This window comes from Rhinoraja longicauda, chromosome 19, assembly GCF_053455715.1.
Source record: "Rhinoraja longicauda isolate Sanriku21f chromosome 19, sRhiLon1.1, whole genome shotgun sequence".
Classification (NCBI taxonomy): Eukaryota; Metazoa; Chordata; class Chondrichthyes; order Rajiformes; family Arhynchobatidae; genus Rhinoraja; species Rhinoraja longicauda.
The window spans coordinates 5,271,520-5,285,093 of record NC_135971.1 but is presented as its reverse complement, the minus strand read 5'-3'; the positions used below and the strand labels follow the sequence as shown (position 1 = coordinate 5,285,093).

The 13,574-nt window shown below is 45.5% G+C and overlaps 1 protein-coding gene across 1 annotated transcript; it reads right to left on the bottom strand.

Annotated features, from left to right (window-relative positions):
- Positions 1-250: 250 nt before the first annotated feature.
- LOC144603061 (uncharacterized) lies at positions 251-12,612 on the bottom strand. The gene is made up of 3 exons (XM_078416202.1): positions 12,428-12,612; positions 6,456-6,815; positions 251-2,809 (listed from the first exon to the last, which is right to left on the bottom strand). Exons 1-3 carry the CDS (start codon positions 12,474-12,476, stop codon positions 2,781-2,783), a joined length of 438 nt encoding a protein of 145 aa, XP_078272328.1. The 5' UTR covers positions 12,477-12,612; the 3' UTR covers positions 251-2,780.
- Between the last annotated feature and the right edge of the window lie 962 nt (positions 12,613-13,574).

The following is a 13,574-nucleotide window of genomic DNA, read 5'->3' as shown; positions in this document are numbered from 1 at the left end:
AATTTGAGGAAGGATATTCTTGCTATTGAGGGCGTGCAGCGTAGGTTCACTAGGTTGATTCCCGGAATGGCGGGACTGTCGTATGTTGAAAGGCTGGAGCAATTAGGCTTGTATACACTGGAATTTAGAAGGATGAGGGGGGATCTTATTGAAACGTATAAGATAATTAGGGGATTGGACACATTAGAGGCAGGAAACATGTTCCCAATGTTGGGGGAGTCCAGAACAAGGGGCCACAGTTTAAGAATAAGGGGTAGGCCATTTAGAACGGAGATGAGGAAGAACTTTTTCAGTCAGAGAGTGGTGAAGGTGTGGAATTCTCTGCCTCAGAAGGCAGTGGAGGCCAGTTCGTTGGATGCTTTCAAGAGAGAGCTGGATAGAGCTCTTAAGGATAGCGGAGTGAGGGGGTATGGGGAGAAGGCAGGAATGGGGTACTGATTGAGAGTGATCAGCCATGATCGCATTGAATGGCGGTGCTGGCTCGAAGAGCTGAATGGCCTACTCCTGCACCTATTGTCTATTGTCTAAAAAGAGGCATTATTTCAGTTTTATCTTTATTAATTTTGTATCCTGATACTTTCCCGTATTCTTCCAGTCTGAAATATAATTTTCTTAAGGATTCCAATGGTCTAGTAAGACAAATTAAAACATCATTTGCAAATAAAGTAATTTTGTGATTTTCCTGATTAACTTTAAATCCTTCAATGTGTAAATCTGATCTTATTAGTTCTGCCAGAGGTTCAATAACCAATACAAATAAAGCTGGTGACGAGGGACATCCCTGTCTACTAGATCTTTCCAAATTAAATGATTGAGAAGATTGGCCATTTGTCACCACTTTGGCTTTAGGTTGTTTATAAAGGACTTTTACCCAGTTAATGAAACCATTTCCCAATCCATACTTCTCTAATACTTTAAATAAAAAATCCCATTCTAACCTGTCAAACGCCTTTTCAGCATCTAAAGCAACTGCTACACTTAATTCCTTTCTTTTCTGTGCTAAATGTAAAATACTTATAAATCTTGCTACATTATCAGATAATCTTTTTTTGACAAATCCAGTTTGGTCCTCTTTAACCAGCTTAGGTAAAAATTCTGCCAATCTCCTTGCCAAAAGCTTAGCAACTATTTAATAATCTACATTCAACAATGATATTGGTCTATAAGAAGATGCTTTTACAGGGTCTTTCCCTTTTTTTGGAATTACGGTTATAATTGCCATTGAGAAGGATTCTGGTAATGTAGAAGTTTTTTCCGCTTGATGTATCACTTCCATAAATACTGGTAACAACAAATCTTTAATTTTTTTATAGAACTCAGGTGGGAAACCATCTTCCCCTGGTGATTTATTACTTGGTAAAGAATGTAATACTTCCTCCACTTCTCTCAAAGTAAATGAGGCATTTAGTCCCATCTGCTCCTCATTAGAGATTGTTGGTAATTGTATCTTGGATAAAAAAATTATTTATCTTAATTTCATCCTTTTCAGATTCAGAATGATACAGATTAGTGTAGAATTGCTTAAATACCTCATTGATTTCTCCAGGTTTATAAGTAATAATGTTTTGATCTGTTCTAATTGAATTTATTGTTCTTAATATTTGTTCTTTCAGTTGCCATGCCAATACCTTGTGCGCTCTTTCTCCTAATTCATAATACCTTTGGTTAGTTCGTAATATTAGTTTTTCTGTTTTGTAAGTATGTAAAGTATTGTATTGAATTTTTTTATTTCCAAGTTGTATTTTTTTCGTATCTGAAGAAGCTTTCTGTAAGTCTTTTTCTAGTACGGTGATTTCTTTTTCTAGTCTTTCAGATTCCTTCCTATAGTCTTTCTTTATCTTAGATGAGTAGCTTATAATTTGGCCTCTCAAATAAGCCATTGCATCCCATACAATAAATTTATCATTAACTGAATTTAAATTTGTTTCCAAAAATAATCCAATTTGTCCTCGAATAAAATCACAAAAGTCTTGCCTATTCAATAGTAAAGAGTTGAGTCTCCATCTATACACTGACTGTTCTTTATCTGGCATCGTAATTTTCATTAATAATGGTGAATGATCCGATAAAAATCTAGCCTTATAATCTATTTGTATTATTCTACCCCTTAATTGAGCTGAAATCAAAAATAGATCTATTCTAGAATATGTATCATGTCTATTGGAATAAAAGGAGTAGTCTCTTTCCCTAGGATGGCTTTTCCTCCAAACATCTATTAAATTTAGATCTTCCATTAAGTTCAAGGTTATCTTCACTGCTCTTGTCATTGTCCTTGATGATCTATCCATTACTGGATCTAAACAAAAATTAAAATCTCCTCCTATCAATATATTTTCATGTGCTTCCGCTAGATTTAAAAAGGTATCCTGCACAAACTTCTCATCTGTATTTGGTGCATATATATTCATTAAAGTCCACAATTGTGAGAAAATTTGACAATGTACCATTATAAATCTACCTACTGGGTCACTTGCAATATTTTGTATCTTAATTGGTAGCATTTTCTTAAATAAGATAGCAACCCCTCTCGCTTTTGAATTAAAAGAAGATGCTACCATACTTCCTACCCAATCTCTCTTTAACTTTTGATGTTCTTTTTCCGTTAGATGTGTTTCTTGTAAAAAAGCTATATCCACTTCCAATTTTTTCATCTGTGTTAAAATTCTCTTCCTTTTTATCGGTCCATTTAACCCATTCACATTATAACTTTAAAAATTTAATGTTTTATCCATTCATTCCTTTTTTCTTCTTCTTCTTTACCTTGATACCTCTTCCGATATTTACATTGCGCCGTATTTCAGTGTGCTCCCTTCCATGGTCCAGGTACAAAAACAGAAAAGAAAAAAGAAAGATAGAAAAGTAAGCCCTCCCTCTAATGTTGTTAATAAATAAGAGATTAACAACATTACCCCCCTCTATTATACGAGGTGTGGTCCACACCACACTTGTGCCCATGATTTATGGAGGAGCATCCATATTCTCCAACCCTCCCGATATATCAAGTACTTCTGAAAATTAACAATCCTTAATCCAATTAGTCCCCTCTATAGTATACAGATCTTATTAATAGAATACATTAGGAAGTGGGTTACAACCATTAATTATCTTATCTTGGTTTTATATTCTTAATTCTTGTCAACTTTGAGCAAAGATTCAAACACAGTGTCAAATATATTAAAATTGTTGACACTGATAATAGAGTTAATAATCATTCCTTAAGTCTTCTTGAGCTTTTCTCCATGGCAATTCTTCAGCAAAATCTTGTGCTTGGACAAAGTCTTTGAAAAAATTATTTTCTCCAGGGTTGATCGTAATCTTCAAAGTAGCCGGGTGCAATAAAGTGAACTTATAACCTTTCTTCCATAAAATATTTTTTGCATTATTAAATTCTCTTTTTCTGCTCAACAAGGCATTACTGATGTCTGGGTAGAAATTTATTTTAGTACCTTCATGCTCTATTGGTTTCCCCGCTCTTATGTTATTCCCGACTGACTTCAGAACCAATTCTCGATCTTGGTATCTTAGGAATTTAATCAAAACAGATCTTGGCTTTTGATTAGCCGAAGGTTTCGGTCTTAGAGCCCTGTGTGCTCTTTCTATTTCCATCACACCTTGTTTATGTATTCCCAGACAAATCACTATCCAATCTTGGAAAAAATTGATTGGGTCTTCCCCCTCCACTCCCTCTGGCAAACCAACAATTTTAACATTTTTTCTCCTGTTATAATTTTCCAAGGCGTCAAACTTCTCTGCCGTCTTTTTACTTTCAATTGCAGCCGCAGTAATACTATCTTCATTTTTTTACACTCTAGATTTTAACATTTCATATTCCATTTGTATATCATCAACTGTACCTATCACTGTTTGAAAATTCTCCTCCATTTTTTTCAAAGTCTTATGCATTCCCTTGGTGTCCATCCCAAGTACTTTCACTTCATTTTTCATCAATTTGTTATCTCCTTCAATTTTCTTAAGCCTGTTAATAATTTCTTCAAACATCGTTTTAAAGTTAGTCTCTGTATCTTCTTGATTTCCTTCTTCCTCGTTTCCACTACCACTGCTAACGAGGTCTCCCGTTCCCTCATCCTCACTCGTGTCCGAGGCTTCAGACATGACTTCAGCAACCTCTCGGCGAACAGTGCGCCCTCTTGTTAGCTCGCGAAGACCCCGTTGTGTTTCGCCCCCAGTCGAAGAGCGCATCCTGGGAGTAGTAGACTCCAGCATCGCACCGGAGCCCTCCCCAGACTCTCCGCCTGCTGAGGGCTCACAAAATCTAGGCCCCTGCTCCATCTGGGCTGTAGGCCTACCTTCGATTTTTTTCCTTGATTTCTTTGCTGGATTTCTTTGCTTCTGTGCCAGTTGTATTGCTCTTTTTTCTTTCTTGAAAGGCATCAGTACGTTCTGTATACTTTTAGATTTAATTTAAAGTACTTGATTTCATGTAGTACGTCTTTTTTTGGCAGTTTAGGGCTTTATTTTCGGGAGGGCTGAAAAGTTATGTCTACTCAGCCAAGCATTGGACAAGCCCCCCCCCTTATTCTTAAACTGTGGCCCCTTGTTCTGGACTCCCCCAACATTGGGTACATGTTTCCTGCCTCTAACGTGTCCAACCCCTTAATAATCATATACGTTTCGATAAGTTCTCCTCTCATCCTTCTAAATTCCAGTGTATACAAGCCTAGTCGCTCCAGTCTTTCAACATTTGATAGTCCTGCCATTCCGGGAATTAACCTAGTAAACCTACGCTGCACGCCCTCAATAGCAAGAATATCCTCCCTCAAATTTGGAGACCAAAACTGCACACAATACTCCAGGTGCGGTCTCACTAGGGCCCTGTACAACTGCAGAGGGACCTCTTTGCTCCTATACTCAACTCCTCTTGTTATGATGGCCAACATTCCATTGGCTTTCTTCACTGCCTGCTGTACCTGCATGCTTCCTTTCAGTGACTGATGCACTAGGACACCCAGATCTCGTTGTACGTCCCCCGTTCCTAACTTGACACCATTCAGATAATACTCTGCCTTCCTATTCTTACCACCAAAGTGGATAACCTCACACTTATCCACATTAAACTGCATCTGCCATGCATTCGCCTACTTACACAACCTGTCCCAGTCACCCTGCAACCTCATAGCATATTCCTCACAGTTCACACTACCACCAGCTTTGTATCATCTGCAAATTTGCTAATGGTACTTTTAATCCCTTCATCCAAGTCATTAATGTATATTGTAAATAGCTGCGGTCCCAGCACCGAGCCTTGCGGTACCCCACCAGTTACTGCCTGCCATTCTGAAAGGGACCCATTTATCCCCACTCTTTGCTTTCTGTCTGTCAACCAATTTTCTATCCATGTCAGTACCCTACCTCCAATACCATGTGCTCTAATTTTGCTTACTAATCTCCTATGTGGAACCTTGTGGAAGGCTTTCTGAAAGTCAAGGTACACCACATCCACCAGCTCTCTCCTGTCAATTTTCCTAGTTACATCCTCAAAGAATTCCAGAAGATTAGTCAAGCATGATTTCCCCTTCGTAAATCCATGCTTACTCGGAACAATCCTGTTACAACTATCCAAATGCTCCGCAATTTCGTCTTTTATGATTGACTCCAGCATCTTCCCCACCACTGATGTCAGACTAACTGGTCTATAATTTCCCGTTTTCTCTCTCCCTCCTTTCTTAAAAAGTGGGACAACATTAGCTACCCTCCAATCCACAGGAACTGATCCTGAATCTATAGAACATTGGAAAATGATCACCAATGCGTCCACAATTTCTAGCGCCACCTCCTTAAGTACTCTGGGATGCAGACCATCAGGCCCTGGGGATTTATCAGCCTTCAGTCCCATCAGTCTACCCAACACCATTTCCTGCCTAATGTGGATTTCCTTCAGTTCCTCCGTCACCCTAGGATCTCTGGCCACTAGAACATCTGGGAGATTGTTTGTATCTTCCATAGTGAAGACAGATCCAAAGTACCGGTTCAACTCGTCTGCCATTTCCTTGTTTCCCATAATAAATTCCCCTGCTTCTGTCTTCAAGGGACCCACATTTGCCTTGACTATTTTTTTCCTCTTTACATACCTAAAAAAGCTTTTACTATCCTCCTTTATATTATTGGCTAGTTTACCCTCGTACCTCATCGTTTCTCCCCATATTGCCTTCTTAGTCATCTTCTGTTGCTCTTTAAAAGAGTCCCAATCCTCTGGCTTCCCACTCTTCTTTGCTTTGTTGTACTTCTGCTCTTTTATGTTTATGCTGTCCTTGACTTCCCTTGTCAACCACGGGTGCCTCTTACTCACCTTGGAATCTTTCCTCCTCTTTGGGATAAATTGATCCTGCAACTTCTGCATTAGAAAACCTTGACTTTCAGAAAGCCTTTGACAAGGTTCCCAGAGTGTGGGCCAAAGGGTGTCTGGGTGCTGTACAACTCTCCACGCCGCTACTCACCGACCACGCGCAGCTCAAAGTGATCCACGTCACGGTTCCTCGGCTCACTGCCAAAGTAGTTTGTCTCTATCTCGTAGGTCCCCTGGTCACCGAGACCCACGGCCCACAGCTCAATGACACCGTCCAGTCGGAAGCGGACTCTGTCCCTGTAGGACGGGTGGATCCGGGACGGACTCTCCGGGCTGTAAGACTTCCAATCCAGGATCGGCAGGTCGGGATGGAGACGCCACATCGCCACCGTGATCTTCTCGTGGCTGTGGGGCTGGACGGGGAACCTCACCGTCCCACCCACGGGGACAGTGGTGACCGAGCCCACGGTGGCCGACGTTCTTGTTCCGCACAGAGCCGCAGTGTGGAGACCTGCAACACAACATGGTCATTGTACCTGCCTGCTTCATCACCCACAGAAACACTGCCCCTCACATTCCCATTGAACCTGACCCCCCCTCTCCCGGTAACTGTGTGTTTGTGTTGTCATTTGTGAGCGGAGCACCAAGGCACATTCCTTGAATGTGCACGGCCAATAAACCCATTCATTCATTCATCAACTTATTCATTCATTCACGAAAAGGTGAAGCTAAAGATGAAAGGGGTCAGAAAGGGGTCAGATGAGGAGTAATGAAATGTGAAGCTGCAGGGAGGGGTATCGATATGAGAGTCAGTCTGAAGAAGGTTCTCGACTCAAAACATCATCTATTCCTTTTCTCCACAAATGCTGCCTGACCCGCTGAGTTACTCCAGCACTCTGTGAAACGTTACCTATCCATGTTCTCCAGATGCTGCCTGACCCGCTGAGTTACCTCAGCACTCTGTGAAACGTCACCTATCCATGTTCTCCACAGATTCTGCCTGACACGCTTAGATACTCCAGCACTCTGTGAAACGTCACCTATCCATGTTCGCCACAGATGCTGCCTGACCCGCTGAGTTACTCCAGCACTCTGTGAAACATCACCTATCCATGTCCTCCACAGATGCTGCCTGACCCGCTGAGTTACTCCAGCACTCTGTGAAACGTTACCTATCCATGCTCTCCACAGATGCTGCCTGACCCGCTGAGTTACCTCAGCACTCTGTGAAACGTCACCTATCCATGTTCTCCACAGATGCTGCCTGACCCACCGAGATACTCCAGCACTCTGTGAAACGTCACCTATCCATGTTCTCCACAGATGCTGCCTGACCCGGAGTTACTCCAGCACTCTGTGAAAAGTCACCTATCCATGTTCACCACAGATGCTGCCTGACCCGCGGAGTTACTCCAGCACTCCGTGAAACGTCACCTATCCATGTTCTCCAGAGATGCTGCCTGACCCGCTGAGTTACTCCAGTTTATTGCATCTACACTCTTGTTTAAGACCACCACACCCTGGGGAAAAGGCCTGTGACCATCCACATTACCAACGCTCCTCATGGTTTTATACACCTCAACAAGAATCCCCCTCATCCCCAGAGTAGGGACCTACCCTGTGCAGTCTCTCCCTGTAACCTAACCCCCACTGTGCCCGTGCCAAGCTGGTCTATCCCTTCTGCACCCTCTCCAGCACCATGCCACCTCCCTGTAGCTGGGCGCTAGAACTGTGGTTTCACCAACGACACACAGATAGATACATCATGATGTACAATGGTGGCACAGCGGTAGAGCTGCTGCCACACAGCGCCAGAGACCAGAGTTCGATCCTGACCACGGGTGCTGTCTGCGTGGAATCTGTACGTTCTCCCCGTGACCTGCGTGGGTTTTCTCCGGGATCTATGATAGTTGTAGAATTGGGCCATTCGGCCCATCTAGTCTACTCTGCCATTCAATCACGGCTGATCTATCTCTCCATCCTAACCCCATTCTCCTGCCTTCTCCCCATAACCCCTGACACCCGCACTGACCAACAATTTATCTATCTCTGCCTTAAAAATATCCAATAGACAATAGGTGCAGGAGGAGGCCATTCGGCCCTTCGAGCCAGCACCCTCATTCAATGTGATCGTGGCTGATCATTCTCAATCAGTACCCCGTTCCTGCCTTCTCCCCATACCCCCTGACTCCGCTATCCTTAAGAGCTCTATCCAGCTCTCTCTTGAATGCATTCAGAGAATTGGCCTCCACTGTCTTCTGAGACAGAGAATTCCACAGATTCACAACTCTGACTGAAAAAGGTTTTTCCTCATCTCAGTTCTAAATGGCCTACCCCTTATTCTTAAACTGTGGCCCCTTGTTCTGGACTCCCCCAACATTGGGAACATGTTTCCTGCCTCTAAAGTGTCCAACCCCTTAATAATCTTATACGTTTCAATAAGATCTCCTCTCATCCTTCTAAATTCCAGTGTATACAAGCCTAGTCGCTCCAGTCTTTCAACACATGATAGTCCCACCATTCCGGGAATTAACCTAGTAAACCTACGCCGCACGCCCTCAATAGCAAGAATATCCTTCCTCAAATTTGGAGACCAGATCCACTGACTTGTGGCCTCCACAGCCGTCTGTGGCAAAGAATCCCACAGATTCACCACCCTCTGACTAAAGAAATTCCTCCTCATCTCCTTCCTGAAGGAATGTCCTTTAATTCTGAGGCTGTGCCCTCTGGTCCTAGACTCTCCCACTAGTGGAAACACCCTCTCCACATCCACCCTATCCGGGTCTTTCACTATTCGGTAGGTTTCAATGAGGTCCCCCCTCATTCTTCTAAACTCCAGCAAGTACAGCGAAAATTGCTGACAATATTCCAAATGGGGCCTGACCAGTGCCTTGTAGAGCCTTAGCATAACACCCCCTGTTTTTGTACACAAGCCCTCTTGAAATAACTGAGTTTGCTTTCTTTACTACTGACACTCTTCCCTCCAAACCTCTCAAGACCGATAGGCTTGTAGGTTAATTGGCTTTTGTAAATTTAGAGATTGTCCCTTGTGTGTGTGAAGTGTAGCGTTAGTGCGGCCTGATCGCTGGTCGCTGCGTACCCGGTGGGCCGAAGGGTCTGTTTCTGCGCCGTATCACTAAGCTAAATGACATTTTCATTGATGAATGTAGACACAAAATGCTGTGCTAACTCAGCGGGTCAGGCAGCATCTGTGGAGAGAAGGAATAGGTGACGTTTCACAGAGTGCTGGAGTAACTCAGCGGGTCAGGCAGCATCTCTGGAGAGAAGGAATGGGTGACGTTTCGGGTTCTTCAGAGAAGGATCTCGACCCGAAAAGTCACCCATTCCTTCTCTCCACAGATAGAAACATAGAAAATAGGTGCAGGAGTAGGCCATTCGGCCCTTCGAGCCTGCACCGCCATTCAATATGATCATGGCTGATCATCCAGCTCAGTAACCTGTACCTGCCTTCTCTCCATACCCCCTGATACCTTTAGCCACAAGGGCCACATCTAACTCCCTCTTAAATATAGCCAATGAACTGGCCTCAACTACCTTCTGTGGCAGAGAATTCCACAGACTCACCACTCTGTGTGAAGAAATGTTTTCGGTCCTAAAAGACTTCCCCCTTATCCTTTAGCTGTGACCCCTTATTCTGGACTTCCCCAACATCGGGAACAATCTTCCCGCATCTAGCCTCTCCAACCCCTTAAGAATTTTATATGTTTCAATAAGATCCCCCCTCAGTCTTCTAAATTCCAGCGAGTATAAGCCTAGTCTATCCAGTCTTTCTTCATATGAAAGTCCTGCCATCCCAGGGATCAATCTGGTGAACCTTCTCTGTACTCCCTCTAAGGCTAGAATGTCTTTCCTCAGATTAGGAGACCAAAACTGTACACAATACTCCAGGTGCGGTCTCACCAAGGCCCTGTACAACTGCAGCAGAACCTCCCTGCTCCTATACTCCAATCCTCTTGCTATGAATGCTAACATACCATTCGCTTTCTTCACTACCTGCTGCACCTGCACGCTTGCTTTCAATGACTGGTGCACCATGACACCCAGGTCACGTTGCATCTCCCCTTTTCCTAATTGGCCACCATTCAGGTAATACTCTGCTTTCCTGTTCTTGCCGCCAAAGTGGATAACCTCACATTTATCCACATTATATTGCATCTGCCATGCATTTGCCCACTCTCCTAATCTTTCCAAGTCACTCTGCAGCCTCCTAGCATCCTCCTCGCAGCTAACACTGCCACCCAGCTTCGTGTCATCTGCAAACTTAGAGATATTGCATTCAATTCCCTCGTCCAAATCATTAATATATATTGTAAATAACTGGGGTCCCAGCACTGAGCCTTGCGGTACCCCACTAGTCACTGCCTGCCATTCCGAAAAGGACCCGTTTATTCCTACTCTTTGCTTCCTGTCCGCCAACCAATTCTCTATCCATCTCAACACTGAACCCCCAAATACCGTGTGCTTTAAGTTTGTACCCCAATGTCTTATGTGGGACCTTGTCGAAGGCCTTCTGAAAGTCCAGATATAACACATCGACTGGTTCTCCCTTATCCACTCTACTAGTTACATCCTCGAAAAATTCTATAAGATTCGTCAGGCATGGTTTGCCTTTCATAAATCCATGCTGACTTTTTTGTCTGATGATTTCACCACTTTCCAAATGTGATGCTATCACATCTTTAACAACTGACTCTAGCATTTTCCCCACTACCGATGTTAGGCTAACTGGTCTATAATTCCCCGTTTTTCTCTCTCCCTCCCTTTTTAAAAATGGGGTTACATTAGCTACCCTCCAATCCTCAGGAACTACTCCAGAATCTAAAGAGTTAAAAAAAATTATCACTAATGCATCCACTATTTCTGAGGCTACTTCCTTAAGCACTCTGGGATGCAGCCTATCTGGCCCTGGGGATTTATCAGCCTTTAATCCATTTAATTTACCTAACACCACTTCCCGACTAACCTGGATTACCCTCAGTTCCTCCATCTCGTTAGACCCCCGGTCCCCTGCTATTTCCGGCAGATCGTTTATGTCTTCCCTAGTGAAGACAGAACCAAAGTAGTTGTTCAATTGGTCTGCCATCTCCTTGTTCCCTATGATCAATTCACCTGTTTCCGACTGCAATGGACCTACATTTGTCTTAACCAGTCTTTTTCTCTTCACATATCTATAAAAGCTTTTGCAGTCAGTTTTTATGTTCCCTGCCAGTTTTCTCTCATAATCTATTTTCCCTTTCCTAATTAAGCCCTTTGACCTCCTCTGCTGGACCTGGTTTGTTCTTTTGCCAAACTGGGATGAACAATTGTTGTAGTTCATGTAGATGAGGCCCGACCCGCTGAGTTACCCCAGTACAGTGTTTGACTGACAATTGTCCACTCCCAACTCCGTGGACAGCAGCTCTCGTTCTCTCTCTACCCCCTCCCCCCATATCTCTCTCCCTCCCTCCTTCCCCCCCTCTCCCTCCATCTCTCCCCCTCCCCCCCCTCTCCCTCCCTCCACCTCTTCCCCCATCTCTCTCTCCCCATCTGTCTCTCCCCCATCTCTCTCTTTCTCCCCCATCTCTCCCTTTCTCCCCCATCTCTCTCTCCCCCCATCTCTCTCTTTCTCCCCATCTCTCCCTTTCTCCCCCATCTCTCTCTCTCTCCCCATCTCTCTCTCTCTCTCTCCCCATCTCTCTCTTTCTCCCCCATCTCTCTCTTTCTCCCCCATCTCTTTCCCTCTCTCCCCATCTTTCCCTCTCTCCCCATCTCTTTCCCTCTCTCCCCATCTTTCCCTCTCTCCCCATCTCTTTCCCTCTCTCCCCATCTTTCCCTCTCCCCGTCTCCCCATCTCTCTCTCCCCATCTCTCTCTACACATCTCTCCCTCTCTCTCCCTCCCTCCATCTCTCTTTCCATCCCTCTCTCCCCCCCCCATCTCCCCCCTCCATCTCTCTGCCCCCCCCATCTCTCTGCCCCGCCCCATCTCTCTGCCCCCCCCCATCTCTCTGCCCCCCCCCCCCCCCATCTCTCTGCCCCCCCCCCCCATCTCTCCCCCCCCCCCCCCTCCATCTCTCCCCCCCCCCCCCCTCCATCTCTCCCCCCCCCCCCCTCCATCTCTCTACCTGCCAGCAGGTACAGCAGATGTACGGCCGTGCAGAGAGAGCGCCGCATCCTGTCGGTGTCCCGGTCCCGGTTGGCGACCCACTCCAGGCTGTGGAGAAACTCTCTGGTGAAGCGGGACAGAGAAAAGGGAGACTGACTGACTGAGGGACTGACGCAGCTCCGGCTCCGGCTCCCGCTCCGGCCCCTCCCCTTCCGGCTCTCCAGGCCCCGGCCCTCCCCGGCCCTGGAACGCGCATACGTACATTCCGCATGACGCACCAACGGCCGCCCAGAGGCGCGCAGGCGCACTTCGCCGAGGTGCCATCACGCAGCGGGTCCGGGGCTTGGCCGCGGGGGCGGAGCCAGGGGCGGAGGGCGGGGCAGGGGCGGAGGGCGGGGGCCAGGGGCGGAGGGCGGGGCCAGGGGCGGAGGGCGGGGCCAGGGGCGGAGAGCGAGGCCAGGGCGGGCCCTGCAGCTTCACATTTCACTACTCTCCTCATCTAACACCCTTTCTGACTCTTTTCACCTTTAGCCTTACCTTTCCATGAATGAATGAATAAGTTTATTGGCCAAGTATGTGCACATTCAAGGAATGTGCCTTGGTGCTCCGCTCACAAATGACAACACAAACACAGAGTTACCGGGATAGGGGGGAGGGGGGGGGGGGGTCAGGTTCATTGGGAATGTGAGGGGCAGTGTTTTCTGTGGGTGATGAAGCAAGCAGGTACAATGACATAGAAATATAGAAAATAGGTGCAGGAGTAGGCCATTCGGCCCTTCGAGCCTGCACCACCATTCAATATGATCTTGGCTGATCATCCAGCTCAGTATCCCGTACCTGCCTTCTCTCCATATCCCCTGATCCCTTTAGCCACAAGGGCCACATCTAACTCCCTCTTAAATATAGCCAATGAACTGGCCTAAACTACCTTCTGTGGCAGAGAATTCCACCATTCAGGTAATACTCTGCTTTCCTGTTCTTGCCGCCAAAGTGGATAACCTCATATTTATCCACATTATATTGCATCTACCATGCATTTGCCCACTCGCCTAATCTATCCAAGTCAATCTGCAGCCTCCTAGCGTCCCCCTCGCAGCTAACCCACACACAGACACACACACAGACCCACACACACACCCACACACTGGGTGTGTCCAGACAACTGC